The following is a 21,401-nucleotide window of genomic DNA, read 5'->3' on the forward strand; positions in this document are numbered from 1 at the left end:
GTAACAGAAGACTAACAACAAACTACAACACTCTTGGAAAAAAAAGATGTTTCTGTAACTTGTTTGATTACAAGCATTCAACAGCAAATAAAGAACTTACTTGTCAAGCTAATGACTATTTCATATAAACCATCATTGTTGGCTTAAAAGCAAACTTTTATTTTGTGTTGCATATAGACATACGTACCTGTCTACATGTTGTTGTATATACCAGATACATACATACACACATTCTGCCTCTGGAACTCTGTCATCTGTGATTTACTCTCATAAAATCAGTACACCTCCATACATATGAAACAAACAAATCCTCCTCCACAAGTCAAAAATGGACAGACAACACCAACAGGCACTGTAGAGATTACCTTGTGCAAATGGCGTACGTGATTTTCCAGAAAAATTTTAGTTTCCGTATAAAGTCTCTCTCCAAGAGGTTCAGGATAGGCCACACACAAAGCATAAATGTCTCTGGGCTCAGAGTCAAGGTTTGTATCCACTTAAAGTGCGAAAACTTAACAACAACATTAAAGATTCACAGAATCGTTTTTTCTCTCCCCCTTCCCCAACTTACATTTTTGTCTATAGTAAAGCACAAAAGATGAGATGGCTCATTTTCTGAAATTAGTTTAAGTCCTGATTTGTGAAGAATCCAGGTTTTCATTATCAATAATCATTTCAAGCAGTGGAAGGTGAGGGAATGCAAAAGCCAAGATCCTGGAACTTCTGGTGGTCCCACGATGACACAGCTTCCACCACTTATTTACCATCTATGTTTATTATATAATTATCCCAAAGTCAAAAAGCAACTTTCATCCAAAGTTGAAATTGAGTCTCTTCTCAGATCATACAAAGCAGTAATGAGGTTAAGAATGTGAGTAACTACTCACAAGCAACGGGGATGTGACTTACTTTCTCTTCACATCCACAACACACTACCTGAAACACCAAAACTGAAAGATCTGCTACAAGAACAACTGACTTGAAGTTAGAGGAAATAGGCAGTCTTCACCATAACAGCACAAGAAAATAATAATGGCAGCTTACCTGATGAGACCAGCAAACAAATATTTCTGAATTTTTCTAGCCTCTGTACCCTAAGAGTCCAGATGACTCAACTGTTATAAATAAGTTTTAGTTGTAATAAACTTATTTAAGAATGAAAATAGTATCTGTAACCATTCATGAAAATGCACATCTTCCACATACGCCTTTGCTTATTCTAGAGAATACTCAAATTTTCTTACAAGTGAAGAAAGCTGAATCTAGTATTCTTCCTGGACACATGGCACTCAATTTGCATACTTGCTGAAACTAAACTAACAGTTTAATCACAGAAGCACTTCCACAGGTAACCTAACATACTTCCTTTATGAACCAAATCACAAAAATCAACACAAAATTCTACTTGCTGGATACTAAGTTTCTCTGGATTTCTACAAAAAAAATAGCTACCATGAGTCTCAAAAACACATTACAGAGTAGCTTTGTTACAGAAAGTTCATATTCTTGCTCAATCTGTACTAGCTTATTAACCTAAAGAATCCAAATATAAGTGGAATACTGCAAATGTGAATCTCTTAATTAAAAAAAACCAAAAACTTTTGAAGGTAGATGAATCACTAATCATCACTGATATTTTACTCCATAAACTTAAAGTACATTTTTTCTGTGCTGCTGTCCCTTAGAAGATCAAGAAGAAGGCTTCACTGTTCAATAATTTATCTCTAATGGTGAAAGCCATCTGTCCTTTTAGTTCAGCACATAGTTTTGCAAAGTGAAAAAGGTCAAAAGCAGCTGAAGCCAAACTGCTGCTTAGAGGTCTTCACTCTGTGTTGAGAACAAGAACATCAGAAGCCTTTTGCAATTTATGTGCTCCAGAAGTTGGTATTTGAGGGGCATTACCCAGCAAAGGGAAACTGAAGCAATTCCAAACTAAGGAGAGAAAAAAAAAATTACCATCAACAAGAAAATATTGCACCCAAGGCCATAAAAGCTCACAAATATTGATGCTTTTTTAACCCAGAGGACAAGTTAAGACCACATATTAAAAGAAGGTTTTGAATAGTTCTCTGTAAGACCGAAGTAAAGCTTTTGGAAAATTTCTGTGATTGCCAGTCTCCCTTTGTAACAGAATCAAAATTCACAGAGCACTTGAGGACTCACAGTCAAAACCAATCATAATCATACAAACTTTATTTGCTCTTCCTTCTCTTTGGGCTGGTTCTTATGTTAAAGATACACACTTATAAATTTCTGGTTCATAGTAGGATCCTTTTAAAATGGGAATTAAAGGAGCAAGAATAAACATGCAGAAAAATGGAAAAAAGTAAGTGGCCATGTTGCATACTTCTAAAATAATTCTGTTTGCAGTATGGCTGCCTTCCTCCCTGAGTACCCCTCATCCTATTTGGTTGGGGTATAACCCAAGACAACAACAGGAAGATCCTGATGTTCTACCCGTTCAAAAAAGTTCTGCTGCTAAAGCACAGTTATCAAGGTACACATGAACTACCACTCTCTAATCAAGCCTGACCAGCCTCTTAAAGAGAACTACCAAGCCTACTGCACAGTTAGAAGTGAAGTCTTTAAAGTTATACAAAGCAATCATAATAACCAAATTATTGTAAATAATATCTCAGATAGGGACACATAACTGTCGTTCATTTACCAGACAATGGAACGACTCCAGAAACATTCCTTCTGCAGAGAACCTTAAAGGAAATATGAAGGTCAAAGGGGGCTCAAGGTGACTCGCAGTTTAAATTAAGGGACATATGGTCTTTCAAGTGATCTTTTCCAGAAGATTTTAACTCTTACAGAGTTGTGGTCTCCAACTCATTGTCATTCTAGCATTTCGAGTTTGAGACATAAGCTATATTTAAAGACATGCTATGTTTAACAAAATTACTACCAGAGTTACAAAGAAAACATTGTATTCAAGGCAAGCAAGTTCTGGGGAAGTAGCAAGGCAAAAATTAGTTCTAGAAGTCGAATATGCACAGTACAAGCCCTTCAACCCTAAAACATTTTTAGTCTGCATACACCATTTGATCTTAAGCTATCTCAAGCAACTCAAGAGAAAGCAAACACTTCTTAGAATACACTGCTGCAGACTGAAACCTTGACTCTTTGCTGCGTCTCATCCTTTGTTTCCACATCACTGTTTTGACTAGAGAGACTACAAAGATCAAGTGATACGACAATCAATGAAATAATCTGTATGAGTTTCATTAACACAAAGTTCAACACATGTCACCTTTTTATTGTGCTTATTAAGCAGCAAGAAAAATAGAGTTAATATGACATTTCTTTTAAAATCTTGCAGATGTTGAGAAACGGATTACTCCAATTAAATTGCATTTAACAGAGAATAAAAGACTAACAAAGAACAAGATGACGAACGTTAAAATGCTAAATCTTCTGAAAACGCATAAGGAAGACATAAGTACTCTTTATATATTTAAAACCTGGAAAAAGCTGTCAAATCAGCTGTATAGAACTACCAGTTTCATCAAGCTCTTGAATACTCAGTGAGCAGTTGGTGTTAAAACACAGAACTTGGTTAAAGGTAGCAGAAGTACTAAACAATCAACATTTAAGCATTTAAGCTGGAAGTTACAAGTCACACAAGCTCCTCAGGCCATTCAGACATAAAGGATAAGCCAAGAGGCTATTGCCTATGCAAAATTAGGCACTAGTAGTGCCACTTTCCAAGGAACATAATTAAGAGATGATAGTAAGTAAGGTCTTAAGAATTACATGCCAAATGATTTGAAGACTTTGAAGACTGCTTCACAAGACTGCTATTCATAAGCATTCCCTTTCTGATGTTCAATCAACTGGAGTAAATCTCAAAAAATAATCAACAGCAGACATAAGAAGTTCTAAGTGAAGTAAGGTGACAAGAGGAATAAATTCAATATATCATTCAATTATTATTTCAGATTTAAGTCTATTTTAGGTGCCCTTGTTTAAATGTTTAGAGCTTTAAGGTACTGAAGTTAACCACTAGTTGAGACTGAAATACGCAATTCTCAAAAAAAATGCTTAGAAAGAATTACTACAGCACAACTTGCCAGCAAATACATGCACAATAATTAATTCAAAAAGTCTGTAAATTTTGGAGTAATTTCAACCTCACCAAGAGAGGGTCAAGAGTCATGCCCCAAAAAATTAATTACAAACTTTTAGAATTAAAGAGATCCCTAAAGATCATTGTACCACAGAACAAGGCTCCAAAAGGCCTACAAGCAACTAATTTTTTCTTATACGTATTTATACACGTGCACGCACTGAAAACACAGGCATGCGGGAAAGCAATTCTGAGAAATGGTAACATTAACATGTTCAGAAAGAGATGAGACTTTGGAGTCTAGCTCCTGCACACAGAAAAAGCTAATGTTGTAAAAATCATCTCGGGAGCTTCTTTTTCCACAGAGAAGAATTAGCAAATTAATAAATAAGTCTACACCATTCACACTCTCCCCAGAATTAAACCAAACTCAGTCAAACTGCTGTAGAACAGCTCCAAAGCCTCCTAAAACTCTTTACTTATTCACCACACTGTCATGGCTAATGAATGCACAGACTCAGGGCACAGCATAACCAGCTAGAACAGTTACAGTTCTTTTAAAAACATTCACTGAAAATTAAATCTTGTAAAAAAATTACAAGTCCATGTTAGATGTAAAATAGCACACCTCTCACTACAATATACGTGCAGCTGTGACTTGAATAGCACGACTGAATGGTCATAGCTAGAAAGAGTATTTTTAAACATATCTTAACTGTGAGGAGTAGAGAGGCAATAACAGTGGAGGGAAAGGAAGAAGGCTTTTCTATAAACCCTCATTTTAGAAATGCTTAACACAGCAGTCATCAGTACACTTAAAAGCACAAAGAGATCTTTAAACAGAACAAACTCACCACCGCCCATACTCACAAATTTCAAGATGAGCATTCTCTGTCTTAGCGGTTTCCCCTGATACGCAAACACTTAAGCATACAAGAAAAACTCATTACCAGAACAGGGGAAATTCTATGCACGGAGTTTGGGGACAGGTGTAGCATTAGCCAAGTATTAGATGTATTAAACATTAGTAAAACAGAGATCAGTTTACTTACTACTCCCGTGGTGATTTTCACATAGGATACCTCCCAAATATGCAGAATTTCCCATCCCTTTCACCATATCCACTGACCAACAGGCTTAATAATAGAGACAAACTTACAACAAGCTTCTGATCAAGACCACAGTAACTCTCATACAACACGGGCCTACTCCGTACTAGACACATCATACAAACGCATTCAGTCTGATTTTCACTTAAAGGATACGAAAAGCGATCATTCCACGTTGCTCTTTCAACATAATCCAACATAACAACAGCTTTAATTGTTGTCAGAAGTTTGTTCCATGTTTCATCAAAGTCAACTACTCGTGGTTTCAAGGACATTGTGGGGCTTTAGTGTTAATCTGTAGTAAAATTAAACATGTCAGACAACATTGCACAATTATTTAAAAAAAATACATTTCCTTTGAGTTTTTCAATTTAAACTTTGTACATTATTGCATCACCATGATATAGCAACACTAAGAACATCCACCTCCATTTCCCCATCCTCCAAAATCAGGCTCACAAGTCCTTATTTTTAAGTCTTACGGAATGCAGACTTGATGTTGCGTCTTACGGAATGGAGATTTAACAGGAACAGCCTATAACATAACACCAATCTATCTCATAGCCCAGATTCATTCATCATCACATCAAGCTGCCCATTTAACAGAGCCATATGAAAAAAAAACAACTTTCCTTTAAATTTTTGGTTGTTCACTGACTGTTTCAGCTGTCTCTGAAATAATTCTAGGCAGGAACACACTGGGCATGTTATCAAGGTATCTGAAATTGTTACTGTCAGCTTGTAGCCTATGTTAACCTCAAGCTTTCGTGAGACATATTTGGTGTTATATTTAAAAAGCCACAAACCCCAAAAGCTTTGATCAGGATGACAAAAAGAAAATCCATCTAAACACAGAGCATTATGCAGAGCTTGTGCAGCTTTTCACACTGTGCAGTGGGACAAATACTAAATTCTTGCAAATAAGACATGGCTTGAAAATACAGAAGTTGTGTTAATAATTTCATATGAAAGATACCAGAACATACTTATTGAAAGGAAAACATTAGATTACTGAACTAGAACTAGGAAAAAGTACGGTAAATTAAATAAAAAGAGGTCCTGAGTCACAACTGTGAAGGCCTCTTCTTTGTTTCTGTTTCTCTCTGTCCTACGCACCTAATCTAGAAAGGACCTGATGTGTGACATTCCATGCACAAAGCAAGTCTAGTTCCTGCTCAGAAATAGACATCATAATACTAAAACAAAAAGTGGAAAGAATACCTCTATTTATATTTTAAATAGATGGACAACTGACTCTTCCCTAATTTTCAAGGTGAGAAGAGAAAAAGAAACCTGGTGACAAACACTTTTAGCATGAGCGCTACACCTCTATTAAAGGAAAAAATCAAATATCACGCTAAAACACTATTTAGCAACCAGATTACCACCTTAACTGCTACTGCTCTTAATTTTTCTCAGGCAGATTAGTTCTCTCAAACTGCAGGATATTTTCTTGTCAGCTTTAGGAAAAAAAATAACCATATGCAACTTCTACACCATATGCATACAAAATGCCGCCCTGGCTAACTAACTAAGCTCCATAACTGCTGTGAATTCAGCAACCGCAGTGGGTGTCTTCCTCTACCTGCAACACAACAGTTTCCGTTTAAAACTTAATCAATGTATTACCCAACCCACATTTGCTTTGATTTCATAAAGAAACCTGAATAGCAACTGAGTAATATCAAGGTATTATCCTAGGTTTTATGAACAGTAAACGTTTTTAAGAAGAACTAAAGCTCAATAAGTGGTGCATAAAGGCTTTCAGTTCAGCAGAAACATTTAAATTGTTATATTTGCAACATGGTTATTACCACTTTTGGAAACTAAAAAAACCATCTTCAATACATGTATGTCAGTAGCAGCTTACTACACAGAAAATCAATGAGAACTAAGAAAACAGATATCCATTAAAGAAAATAAGCTGAAAAACACAAACTCATGCATATTTCAAAGAAAGGTGAACCTCAGTAGAAGTAAAGAGCAGCAGAGCTCACTTCCGGGGGGGGGGGGGGGGGAGGAAAAAAAAGCTGTAGCCTTCTAAAAGCTCTGATATTCTTCTTCTTCTGGAAAACACAAGATTATTTTCAGCTAACCCCAAGAAAAAACAACGGTCCAACAAAATTTTAAGAATTCCAAGAAGTTCTTGTGGTAACAAAGTTGTACTTTGTTGAATGTTATGTTATAGGCTGCCCTCTGAGAGACACCTGGTACCCCGCCAGGTAAAAGAACCATTCCTTCACAGATAAGCAAAGCTGAGGGGATGAAGGAAAAGTGAAGAAAAATTCGTCCCCACAACACATCACACAGAACCTGTAACCCTGCGTTTAGCATCACCAAAGCCTAATAATTAGTAAAGCTCTATGCGTCCACATACCCACAAAGGTATTCTGGAGTTAAATAGTTTAAGACAGTGCTTGCTGTCTATTGTCCTCCTCTTATAGCTTCCACATCGATCTGAATTTAGACTTTATTTCTAGGCATGTTAACAAATGCAGTGTAACTTTTCCTGCAAGATGCTGGGATTCTGGGGGTCTGCTGTGCTTCAGTGTGCAAGCTCACCAGCTCAGAGTACTAAATGTCTTGAAGTGATGCAAGGAACCTCCGTGGTAAAAACTACAGCACAGCAAAATATCTGCCCTAGGGTTTGTGCTGTTCTGGGGGTGGGAAACCATTACTGTTTGACAAGCCCCAAGGTACGCAGGTATGGGTTAAACACATTTACGCACGCGGATAATGAAAGGACGTTGGTTCCATCGCCCGATTCTTTAGCACGTGCTACTGTCATAGAATGGTTTGAGTTGGAAGAGACCTTAAAGATCATCCAGTTCCACCCCTGCCATGGGAAGGGACACCTCCCACTAGATCAGGCTGCCCAAAGCCCCATCCAACCTGGCCTTGAACCCCTCCAGTGATGGGGCAGCCACAGCTTCCCTGGGCAGCATGTGCTGGTGTCTCACCACTCTCCTTATGAAGAATTTCCTCCTAAAGTCTAACCCGAACGTACACTCTTGCACAGATAAACGCCCGGGTTCGGCCAGCATCCAAACACTTCCCAAATTTCCCACTTATTTAACCGCCTCGAGCAAGGCGCCGTAGCCGGCGCGGCGGAGCCCACGGGTTGGGCCCCCGCGCCGAACCAGCGCCCCCGCTGCCCCGCGGCCCGAGCGCTGCTCGCCAGCCCCGGAGCGGCCCCGACCGAGGCACCGCGGGGCGAGGCCGGCTGGCAGGACGGGCGGCGCTGCCGCACGGCGCGGCCTCCCCAGCCCGGCGGCTTCCCCAGCGCGGGGCCGCCCGGGCGGGGTTTACCTGTCGGCCAGGGGCCCGAGTCCGCGCCGCCCGCCCGCCCGTCCGCCGGCCTCCCGCGCTCCCCGTCCCGCTCCGTCCTCACGGCGCGGCCATTACCCGAGCCGCTCACCACTGGCGCCCCGCCCCTCCGCCGGCGCCGCCACCGCCGACCCGGGGCGTGCCTGAACCTCGCGGCCTCCCCGGCCCCGCCGCCGCCTCACCCGCCGCCCCCGGGCTCGCCCCGCTTCACACGGGACGGGCAGCGGCCCCGTGGGTCCCGGCGCGCCCTCGCCGCGCGGCCCGCGCCGCCCCCCCCCCCCGCCGCACGGAGCCGGTTGGTACGGCCCAGGCTACGGCAAGCGCGGGCGGCCGCGATTCCTTGGGGCGCGCCGTCCCGGGACCGCTCGGCGCATGTGCTGACGGGCCCCGCACGCGTTGTTCCGCCATTGGCCGCCCGGGTCGGGGCTGAAGAGGGCGTCCTGCCGGCCCGAGGGCGGTTGTCTGCCCGGGCGTGGGGTGTTCCCTGTTCCCCAAGGAACGGCAGCCCTGCAAAGGCGATCCCTGCAGGGCCCGGCCGAGGCGCGGGTGTTGTTGAGCCTGGAGAAGGGTCGAGGAGACCTTAGAGCCGCCCTCCGGTGCCTGAGGGGCTGCGGGAAGCTGGGCAGGGACTCTTTACAAGGGCATGGAGTAATAGGATGAGGGGGAATGGCTTTAAATTGGGAGGGGAAGATTTCGATTAGACATTATGAAGAAATCTTCATGATGAGAGCAATGAGGCACTGGCACATGTTGCCTAGGGAAGCTGTGGGTGCCCTGTACCTGGAGGTACTCAAGGCCAGGTTGGATTGGCCTTGGGCTCCTGACCTAGTGGGATGTCCCTGCCTATGGCAGGGGGGTTGGAACTGGATGTTCTTTAAGGTCACTTCCAACTCAAACTATTCTGTGATTCATTCAACGACTCTTTTCTGTGGAGCTGTCCTTGTCTCATCACTGGGCCATGGCCCCAGCAAGAACGTCCAACCAGGGATAAAGCGCTTCTCCTGTGGCTGCTCAAGTAAGCAAGGCCCTGTGCTGTGGCCAGGTGGTACCAACCCAGGCCAGGTCCTCGCCACCAGCTTTGCCAGCTCCTTGGAGGGAAACTGCAGCAAAAAAAAAATTATTTCAAAAACAACCCAGTCAAATCACTGTGTAGAACAAGAAGTTTTAATCCTTTGCATGCTCTGAGCACCTATACTGTCTGTGTCAGAGCTGGCCAGTGCCTTGATGGGGCAGAGACCTGTGGGTCTTGCAGTGAGTCAGGGCTAACCTGCTGCTCAGAGCCCCACAGCTCTCATCACTTCTCACTGCCTGTACTAAAGTATGCTTTCTTCCATTTTCACAGAGAAGTGAGTGCCTCTTCTTGAGACAAAATAGTGTATGAGGTCCAATACAAAAAGACTGAGACTAACTCTATAGCTCCAGAACCAAGAGTGAGCGGGGAAAGACAATGAGATGGTTATAGAACGTGTTCTAATTTGTCACAGTGAGACAAAGCTCAGCTCGATTGCTTCTTTCTGTACAACTGGACACAGGTTCTATTTGAACCTTTTCTTACCCTCAGATGGAAAATTGTCAGTGTGCATCAGCCCACGATGCTTTGTCTGTGAAGCAGTTTTTAGCCAATAACAAATGGAAAGTCGTAAGACTGTAACTCTGTAGTCTACATGGAACAGAATGTTATCGTAGTGCATATATCTGTATCTTTGTAAAACTGTATGTAGGTGTCAGGTTTACATAATTATGCTACTCCAAAATGTCTTAATTGCATGTATATTCAAAAAGTACCACATCTAATTGACCTTAAATTTGAAAAAAAAAATATGAATATTTCTGGCTCTCAGTGTGGCAGTTGACAATTGTGAGAAAATGTCCTAACTTATGAGGCAACTATACCAGCAGGTAATCTGGCCGATTAACTGTTCGTCAAAAGTCTGAAGTATAACATCTGAAAATTGTGTAGTGTGGATATCAAGTCTTCAGCACCAACTGTTCTTTTCTATGGATGCGTTGTATCACATTTGTGAGTGTAGATACGGCCAAAGAGCATCAAAAAAAACCCAAAATTGTTTATAATGTGATAACCACCCAGAATGGTTTCTGGAAATCTCCTTTCCATCCATTCCCTGCAGAGGTTTTTCAGGACGTTTGCTTTCAAGTAATGAGCTATATTACAGTGGCTTTTTCTTTTTTTTTCTTTTGCAGGTTAATTCTGCAGCTGCAACGTAGGTTTCGAGAGCTGAGCTAGTCTTTTGAGATCCCCCTCTTAACGCAGAGAGAAGCAGGCAAGCTATTTACCTCATTTTAGATTTCTACATTAGGATGGGATTAATAGCGTCCATGGCTCCAGTATAAAGGAAACCTAATCAAACTAGTTCAAATAAACTGCAAGTTAAGTGTGTTGTTTCAAAACATGTATAATACCAACTTTAAATATGACAGCAGAGTGGTGCTGTGAATATATTTCTTAATACTGGCCAGACATGAGCCCCCCCCTAATACCTGCTGCTAAATATAGCTGTTCCTGTCACAGTGGAATAATATGTTTCAACTCTGAAAATGTAAATTTCAAATGAGAAAAGTATTTGAGGCAGGTTTTCTAGAAATGCTTAAGTGACAAAATTAACCAGGGCAAATGGAATTTCAAGGATACAGATGATTCTACAGAATTTTACTGGAAAATGAAAAGCATGTTAATATGAAAGGTGTTACATAAACCCTGTGCATGTTAAGGAGGTTCTCCAGAAATGTCTCTGCATCAATATTTATGTTTTATTAAAGCTAAAAAAACCTGATCCATTTGGAGTATACAGCACCAGTATCTACAGAGACATTATTTTCTGGAAAACAGACATTTATTTCGGAAAGATCTCCACTGTTCTAATCACTCAAAACTTGTATTAAACTTTTCCCTTTTTTCAAATAAAGCCCTTGCCCCCTTTAATTTCCTGTGCTTACAACATTTTCCTTAAGCCTTAACAGTTTTCTCTGGTTTTTTTAGTTAGTTTTGTTAACTCTTTCTAGACATTTTAAACACCACTTCAACTTCTTCTATTTTTCACCTAAACCTCTTAAATTTTCTACTTTTCTGGTTTAACTCTGTTTGCTGAGGGGAGAGGGATTGTAACTTGCAGCTTTTTTTGCTTGCTCTTTTCTGCAAGTGTTACATTGTATCTGTGGCGCTTTCTTTTTGTGGGACTGAAGGCTGTTTTTTCAGTGGTAGCATCAGCAACAAGTTTGTAAAATTAAACTCTTAGAAGTTAACATACATGCTGGCACAATTAAATTATGCTATTTAATCATGCTGTCTGAATGTATTAATTGCACAAGATCATATGAGAAATCACAAGTTAGATGGCATTAGTGAATAGCATCCTTATCTGTACAGCACCCAAACTTTACACAGAACATATTTTCTAAATTTCAGTTCTATGAGGAAGCATTGTCCTGAGTTAACTGCTGCAAACTGAAACAAAGATACAGGAAGGATGGTATTTTTAAATCTAATAATTTTGGCTGTTCAGCATGGGAGAATCAGGTGCTGATTTTCTGAAGGGATAAATACTTCAAATTTCCACAGACTTTAAGTTAGGTACCAAATCCTTATCTCTTCTGCAAACTGTTCTGGAAGACTGCAGCTGGGGAACCATAATTACAGAAACAAAGTTAGGAGGAAGAATATGAACATTATTGCTTTTTATGTAAGGTATTTTAAAAATGTTCTCGGATTTAAATATACTTGGGAAATAACAATGCCTTAGTCCCAAAACTTTGTAAAATCTGGATGCTGTTTTCATCAAGTCTCTGTCAAGACTGGTAGGAGAATTACCACCTGAAAATACGCAGTGGAGTATTGCAGGTGTCTGAGATGAGCAAGTTGCGAGCTCTACTGCATGTGCGGCTAAAATCAACCCATCACTCCCATAGCACTGCCTCCATATCTAAAAGAAGAGGCTCTAAGAGGGAGGTTCTCCCACAGTCCATTAAGAGATAATTTTAATGTATCCCCTCAGAACAACATGAAAACCTGTGTACACACCAATGTGTTACATGAGTGGATACATGATTTAAGCATCAGAGATTAATTCAGTGTTAGCTCTGCAGTGGGGTGGCTCTTACTTGCCGAAGCCCAGATGTTCATAAGGTGAATAAAGCCTGCTGGGCAGACATGACCAAGAATATCAGCTAAGGAAGTTGCTGTCTGACAAAGCTTAGTCAATTAATGGAGTGTTCAGTAACCTTAGCCATGTCTTGCTACATTTCTCGATGACAGCAAATGTCCAGACCTATTTTGAATCCTTCTTACCCTGAGCTGAGTGTTACCTTTCGGCAGTGGTAGCTGGTGGAGTCACAGATGGGGGACACAGACGAAAACTCTGGAAATGTTCATAGAATGATCCTATGGAGAAGTCAACTTCTCAGTAAACTCCTACCAATTTCTTATTAGTTCTTGATTACAGTAGTGAGCTACACAGGTTAATTTGTAGTATGCACGTATGCCACCTTAAAACTTTGCCATACCATGTATACAAATTTAGTGTTTCTATGAATACATCCGCTATCAAGTCTGTTCATCATTCTAACAAGTATTACAGTATTTCCTGAAATTCCCCTTTTGTTTATATGCATTTGTTTTCTCCTGTCTGATGCTTCCATTTCTCTGTCTGTTCATATTAACTTGTTTTCTCTTGCATAATAAACCCTTTTGGCAGGAGCTATCTCTTTTGTTTATGCTTATGCTACATCTAACACTGTATTACTCCAGTTCAAAACTAGGAATCCCACAGGCTCATGGGAACATAAACGCTATATGAAATATGCCACTATGTGTTCTACTGCTTTATTTAAAAGCTGTTTAATAGACTGCAATCTGAACTGACAGTTAATAGTCCGCATCCCTAACTACCACCTTTGCATTTGTAGATGTCTTCCATGTTACTGTCTGCTCTTTTTGCCTTCAAATTTCAAATCCCATTTTTACATTAACAGATCCTGTAGCCTTTTTTTCAGGTAGAAAAGAGAATATTTGCTAAATTCTGAACAAGTTACCTGCCTCTCCTTCCCTTGCAACCACATTCTTTAGTTTGTGCACAAGGTTTATGCTGGATTATTCATGTTATATTAAATTTTCACTAAATGAGTTACTCAGTCTGCATTATTGGTGCATATAATATCAAAATAATTTTAAAATAATGTTTTTCTCAAAAAAAAAAAGAAATTGGGAATGAACCTTTATTTCATTACAGCTGTTTTTAATGTAGACTCTTATTGAGGCATTTGTCCTTCATATGATGGTGTACAAAATATAAGCATAGATCGACCGTACCTTTTGTGGTTATAGATATCCACAGTAATAAAGTATTATTCTTGTAGCTTTGATTTTTTTAAGTTTATGAAGAATTTAAAATGTGTGGGGTTTTTTTCCCATTTATATCCCTTATTCCTGGTAAATGAACGGTCACTGCAGTAACGTCCACTAGATGGCAGGCTGAATACATGCGAAATAACAGTCTTAACACTAAACTTGCACAACTTACACTAGGACTAAATCTACACCTTTTTTATTCATTAAATAGGAAAATACACAGAGGCTGAGCTTTCCCAAAAAACATTTATTAGTTACCCATCAACTGCTGAGTTCAGCTCCCAGATTTGTTCTGTCCTTCCCCAGGACCTGAGATCACTTGAGAAAAAGTTACAAATGTGGTATTTTCCTTTATTATTAAAAAATGGCACCAACTTATTTAAGTGTCATTTTAGTTAAGCAGGTAAATCATCTGCATGTATGGGCAGCCCTGGATAATTTTCCTTTCCTTTATTTTTTGCCCAAAATTTATTGCTAAAAATATTTGTTCTGTAACATTATCGATGAGTAAAATCACATTTGCAACCTCTATTTAAGGATCATTGAGTTGTAAAACTTCTATAATGCAGCAACTCTGAATCTAAATTATTCTACTTGGAGGACTTTTCAGTTTGAAAATAGCTCATAAATTGTAAAAACGTTTGGACCTTTCATTTGTTCCATTACAAGGCTATTCAGAGATTGTATTATATACAGACAGGTCAGGTACTTACTTGGTACAGACTGAGTGGAATTAAATATAATAATTTACTAACAATCAAGTAATCTGGCATTTGAGAGGTTTCAGCGTTCCTATTTATCATGTTGCTAGTTTAAGCAAACTTGAATAAAAGGGCTTCTAATGAAACTCTTAAATGACATATTTCCTCATTCGCTGAAAATGGAGGAGTCCTGGCTGGGTCATTACCTGGCTGCATTGGAATTAATAATTGGGATTTTGCTCTCAAGGTTTTAATTTGAGTATAAAACCACGCTTGAAGCTTGCTGTAGTAAATAAGCTATTGACGGCAGTTTTCATACTTCAGTTTATATGCGTCAAATATCAAAGACATTATGTGTTACAGAAGTGCAGTAACAAAGTTGAGTGCACAGAACTGTTAAAACATTACTTATCATTTTTGTCAGCTGCATTAGGAAAAGGAAAGAGCCACAGGAGGGCACTATACGCAACTGAAGGAAAATCAGCAAGTTCCAGAGTAAGTAATTTAACTACCCATTTGTGGTTAAGAAATACGTTTGTTGACGCTATCAGCAGTGAACCAAACAAAAGACTACAACTAGACCGATAGCATTCTACTCTCCTTCCCCTTTACTTCAGAAATTGTGTAATACTTCAGATACTTATACAATTCCCCTTTTTAGTAGTATAACTGGTTTTTATAAAAGACACATAGATCATGCACACCATACCAAAATCATATTAAAAATCATACTAAAATTAACCTCACAAAGAGATGCTTGTAACACAGTGAAAATGTATTGCTCAACAGATGCTGTGAGAGGAAGAAGTCTGCTTCTTTTTGTTTGCTAGGCACAATGTTATGGAGGAAATCTTTGTGTAAATCTTGAGTGGTTCTACCACTGTATAAAAATGTAACCCCCAAAATACCACTCTAAGACATCAGTGTGGGGCTATGTATAAAAACACACAGATGGGAGAAAAACATTTGAACTCAGTGATCGCACAACTCTTCGTGACAATGAATCTTAGACAATACAACTTGGCTTTGAGACAAGGTTGAATTTGCAGAGCTGTTCTTTCCAGAAATGAAAAAAAGGAAAAAAGAGCAAGTAATATCCACCTCATAAAAATATGACAGATCAGAAACATCTAGTGCCCATTTCTAACATCATTTTCCAAATTAAACTAGATATCATTTCACTGGCAGTTTCCTCAGAGTTTTTTGAGAAATTGTTTTATAAATATCTCCATTTATCTTCTCAAATACTTTAGTAAAATATATTTTTCCTACTTAATGGTGATTGAAACCTCCTGAAATGTGCAAAAGTGGCAGATAAATAGAATGATAAAAAACAGTTTATAAATAAGCCAGCTGGCAAAACAGCATCAACAAGGATATGGATCAGTTGAGCTGGCATTTGATGAAATAGATTTCAGGAAGAATATATTGCTTTAGCCACTTATGTGTGTTACTGGTAGACTAAGAACTTAGAACTCCTGACATGAAAGAAATACAAAAGTGCTGTCACTGTGAATAGCCTGATAATCTCCAGTAATACCAAAAACTATTGCATTCAATTATTTTTCACTGATATCTCTTCCTTCTCTTTATAGCTCCCAGATACCTCTACTTTGTAGCTAGTGAGCTCCACTTATTCAGTTGCTTTTACTTTTGATTTTTTTATTCTACATTCTTGCTGTTCACTGTCATTTACAACTGTCTACCAACAACAACAAAATAATATTCTCCCCTGTCGTAAACAACCTACAGTGTACTCTGGTTTACTTTGGAGTGTATTGGCGCATCAGTAAGTACCCTTCCTTCCAAACTACAGGATGTAGCAGAAAGTAGCGTAATGCTTGTGATTCCTGCTTAGTATCCCTAAAGTTAGATTTCTGACTACTGTGTCTAAAAAAGTAGAAAAAATCCCAAGCCACAAAAAAACCCACACTGAAATGTTTTATTTCATACTGTATAACTCTGCTTTGCAGTGTAAAATAATGTAGCATTGCTGCAAGTTATTATCCAAAATCAAATCATTACAAACCCAAGAAAATAAAAATAATGATATTTTAAAAAATGCAACCAGATTTGTAATTGATACTCCCTTCAACAATAATCACTTCCAAGCCTTCCAAACAAAGGCATCCTGTTATTCATGACACTGGGCAGTGTTGAGGTAGCTGAGGTACTGCAAAGCCTCACAATTGTTAGGCCAAACTTGTCACTAAGCCATACCTGAGACCTTTCAAGGCTGTTCCTTCCTGTACTTCTGGCTTCTATAACCCCCAGAAGTCAAGGTGGTCCCTTAGCACGGCACTAATGCAGGCAGGATTGATTTTCAGAGGTTCTAGTGATGGGCAGTAGAAGAAAATAAGAATAAAAGAATCAGTAATTTGCTCTTATACTAATGATAGAGTCACTCAGTCTTACTTCCATCTTAAAGTAGTTTAGGAAAGGAAATACAACTAAATACTTACAACCTTATAGCAATATTTTTACAAAACCTATATACATTTGGGAAAAACCCAATTTACAAAGCTGTTGTTCAATATTTGCCTTTTTTAGGGTGTGTTATTTCTATTTGTAAGCCAAGCAAAATGCATTTATTTATTGCATTACTAGCAGTTTTTTAAAAAATAATAGGTAAAACACATTATTAGTCTTATATTTTGTATTCATGAAAGTACTTTACACTCATTACAGCATACTTCTTGCCTAATTTGTTCTCCATTTCGGACAGATCAGGATTCTGTTGCAGCATGATGGTATTGGCTACTTCTGACTTTCATCATGCTTACAAAACTACTTGTGAAAACAGCATCTGTGTGCTGACTGCAGTTTCCTGTGACCACTCTATCGGTTCTTCTGTTGCTTTACAGGCAGAGAAAGAGTGGAGGAGGTTAATGTACAGCTAAAACCTGAGCGGTCCACAAGGAGATCTGTAGAGCAATTATTTTATGGTGATTCTATCTCTTCGAGGTTCATGTACCCAATAAGGATTTATAACCTATGATAATAATTATAAGCATGCAGTCTTTAAGGAGACAAAGATGTAGTCATCAAATATGTCAGGTTGTGCAAGTGAAGAAAAACAGAGCTTCACTAACAGTGAGCTTCATTAAGTGTTGTGTTAGGATACATTTACTGGACATCTCTTAGCTAAGAATTCAGTGGGAACCATTTCTGGCATAATAAAGTACCTATGAAATATCATTTTCTTCATATAAATAACATTTAGAGCATTGCAGAAATAATTTGAATAAAGGCTTTTCTTTAACCTAAAAGTTATATTTCACCATTCCTAAGTGTTTAGGAAATATAGGTGTGGAATGGGATGAAAAGAGGTATATATATACACATAGTACACCAAATGGCCCTAAGATGAGAAAGAATAATCACAGAACAAATATTTAAACATCAGTCAAGATGGCAAGATTGGGATCATGTCTGTAATGCATAAACAAATAAAGATTGTTAAATATCAGTACTATTTCAAATAGAATATCAGTCCTTTTTGTTGTCAGTCTAATCTTTATTGTCTTCAAATGTCTGAATTCTAATTAAAAATAAATTTACAAACAGCATAAGTAGCACATCCCTTTTTCTGTCTTTGCTTATGCCATGAGAAGCTATGAAATTTTAAACAAGAAAGCTGCGTAAGTGTTCCATAAGATTATGATTGAAACACACCAAGGTAATTAACCCTATTGCTAAATAATATATGTATATAAAAGACCACTGTGAAGGCCCAAAATGTAAAATCAGTTATCTGTTGATTATATATATGGCTTTGATATTGATGTAATATCGCATTTCTTTTGGTGTCAGTGTCAATTCCGTTGCTCCAACTCCCTGCTCATCCGTGCCCCCACTCCTTTGAGGCATCTATGTGTGTGATGCTGCAATGGACCAGACTTACCAACTGATCCAGATTGAAACAAACTGTCTTTCTTGATACATCGTTTCTAACTCAAATTGCTTCTGCAGGCAACCCAGCGTGGAAGTGGGAATGAAGTGCCCGGTGCAGCTGGGGGATGCTTAAATGGTCACTGCCCTTCTGTTATGCTTCTCACTTCTCTTTACAGAACTTACAGCTTTGCCCACCAAAGCCAAAAAGCAATGAAAAAACAACTGCTGCTGAGTCCTTGATACGTCCTTGAATCTGCAGAACATAGCGTCAGACAGGACATTCCAGGTCAGAGAGAAAAGATGACCCAGGCAGTCATTCTGACAGCAGTAAAGAGCCTGGATTTCAAATTTACATTCAGAACTATATTACGACAATTACAACAATCATAAAGAATCCTGACCTGTGCGGTCTTCTTATGGATTGCTTTTGGTCTTAGCATATGAAATTAAATTGTTCATACCAGAGGCTGACATCAATTTAATTATCAAGAACCATTCCAGAATGATTTTAGTCAAAGTGGCACACTTTTGTAGCAAAGGTCGTTTTAGCCTCAACTAACAAATGCGCTACCTCAACCTTGCCACGGTAAGAATGCCATGCTTTGTCTTCATTGTCTTCCTTCTCCAGCCCATGAGCACTGTGGCCAGACTAAACCCCAGCTGAACGTGACCAACTTCAGTAAGGCATATCGAGGGCTGAAGCTGATTCATCACCTTTGTACCACCAAGGAGTAAATCTCTTTGGCAGCTCATTCCCTCCTCTGATGCCCTTCATTAAATATCAGAGAGAAGAGGTATAAGTAATAATAAATTATTAGTTAAACGTTTCAAAGCTACTTATGACTTGAAAACTAACAGAAAATAACTGCTTTTCCAAATTTACACTGCAGAAATTTCATGGAAATTCTCAACTCAACAACTCAACAACTCACCCCAGTGATTTCTGTTGTTTAACACACTCATTTGAAATTTCTTCCTGTTTGTAAACAGACTTCTGCCTTCAAAAATATTTTTGAGGCACTACTGGTATCACAACAGCTACTTTTGGCTTTTTGTGTACACTGATAAAAGACAGAATTTGTTCCAAAGGCTTCAGTAGAGTTATTCTCAGTAGGTTTAGACTTGCCTGCTCATTTGATTATTGTAGTACTCAATCAAAGATTTTCTAATTAGCCAGAAGTTTTATAGTAAAGCATGTTTTGATGAATGGGCATACCAACATTGTAGCTAATGGGTTAGCTGTCAAGCGAGAAGGTTATTAATCATGGGAAGAGAAACTCCTATTTTAAACCCTGAAAAGACATAAAATATATGCAACAAACAAAACAGGGAAACAGAACTCAGAACAGGAAGGTGGTGGTGTTCTGTATTTCAACAAAGAAAATGTAGAATGCAAACTGAAAACTTGCATAAGAAGTAGGGACATTAACATTTTTGTATTCTTTGCACTAGATTGTGATTTTGATAGCTGTGTTAACTTTTGTGAGGCAAATTCACAAACAAATGCTTAAAGGCAAAAACTTTTTCAAGCAAATATAATTCACCTTTCATGAAGTCAGAGGTAAGAGTTATTTGACTTTTTCTAAACATAAGAAATCAATACCTAGTTTCTCGTCATTCCATGAATAATACTGAGTATGTGAGCTGTATGGACACATGACAAATCCTGACACACTCATCCTCCAATTCTTCAATTGCCATGAGTCATATGAAAGTAGCTCAGGTTTCTCATTTGTTATTTAGCACACTACTGAAACGTTTCACATAGGAAAAAAATACGTAAAAATGACTAAATACGTAACTTCAGAATGTAAGTGGGGTGATGTATAATTTAAAATACAATGCTGTTTAATCCCTTCTGACACTACTTTGCAAAATACCGAACAGCAGTAAGACAGAAGATGTTAAAGCACCATCAGTAACAGTTCAAGGCTCAAGCATTTATGGTATTCAAACGCTATTAAAACGGAGCCTGTGGGCCATGTCCTTGCTGGAAGAAACACCGCTCAGACACACGGCACAAACCACGCAGGACTCCTGGCACTCAGTGCAACCTGTGGCAGCGAGCGGGCGAACATGCACATTGCTCCTTATCTCTTGGCAATTTCTGATGTTGCCATCCTTCAAAAGTGTGGGAAACACTTATTCACTGGTAAAATATTGTAAAGGACAAAGTCTTCAAAGCAAAGACAATAATATTTTTATTTTACAATTCAGTGTTGAATTGGATGCCCTTCTAAAAAAAGGCATAACATCTTATAAAAGCAGTGGGTATATACACTAGTTTTAGACAAAGAACTGCGTAAATCCTTAAAGGATGTCCATTCTCTTTTTAGCTTATCCAACCATGTCTGGAGACTCCCTTAGGTTGTCTCCTGACCTACAACAGCTTCATAAAGCATATTAATAAATTCCCGCAGCCCTAGGACAAGTTCTCTCTTGACTTACAACAGCAACATCTTACAAGATGGATTTATACGACGAGATAATTAAATATACAAACCAACCGCAGCAAAAGTTATCAATTAACTCTCACAAAAGGAAAAACACGCAATATCGGGGATGACTGACGTAAGGGCGATGCTTTCGGTCAGGAGAGGAACGCAAAGCCAGCCGTGGTGGCAGCCGCGGGGCTTCGCTGCCGCGCACCGACCAGGACGACCCGGCGGGGCTTGGGGCAGGCTCGGCCTCACTCCGCATCCCCCAAACCCTCGAGCGGAGCCGCCCCGGTCCACGGCCTCCCCCCGCAATCCCCCAGCACGGGGCCGCCGCGCTCCGCGGCCTCGCCCCACCCCCCCCGCCTCAGCGCGGACCCGCCCCACCCCAACGGCCTGTCCCGCCCGCGGCCTCACGGCGGCGGTTGGCCGGTCCCCGCAGCCGTTGGGCGCCGCGCAGCCAATCGTAGCCGCCGCCCGAGACGCGACTCCTCCTCCTTC

General features: G+C 39.6%; 1 protein-coding gene across 5 annotated transcripts in view; it reads right to left on the bottom strand.

Annotated features, from left to right (window-relative positions):
• The window catches only part of CUL2 (cullin 2), a 52,013-nt gene extending 43,238 nt beyond the window's left edge, over nucleotides 1-8,775 (bottom strand). The window contains exons 1-3 of one of the 5 annotated variants that reach the window (XM_054060631.1): nucleotides 8,691-8,775; nucleotides 5,338-5,476; nucleotides 366-468 (exon numbers count right to left, since the gene is read on the bottom strand). In XM_054060631.1, coding sequence (XP_053916606.1) covers nucleotides 366-468; nucleotides 5,338-5,456 — 222 coding nt within the window. In that variant the 5' untranslated portion in view covers nucleotides 5,457-5,476; nucleotides 8,691-8,775. Of the gene's footprint in view, nucleotides 1-365; nucleotides 469-5,337; nucleotides 5,477-8,490 lie in introns of those variants that run through there. The other 4 variants (XM_054060630.1, XM_054060629.1, XM_054060632.1 and 1 more) reach the window with 4 other exon arrangements.
• Nucleotides 8,776-21,401: the final 12,626 nt, after the last annotated feature.

The sequence above is a fragment of the Cuculus canorus genome, chromosome 2, assembly GCF_017976375.1.
Source record: "Cuculus canorus isolate bCucCan1 chromosome 2, bCucCan1.pri, whole genome shotgun sequence".
In the NCBI taxonomy this organism is placed as follows: Eukaryota; Metazoa; Chordata; class Aves; order Cuculiformes; family Cuculidae; genus Cuculus; species Cuculus canorus.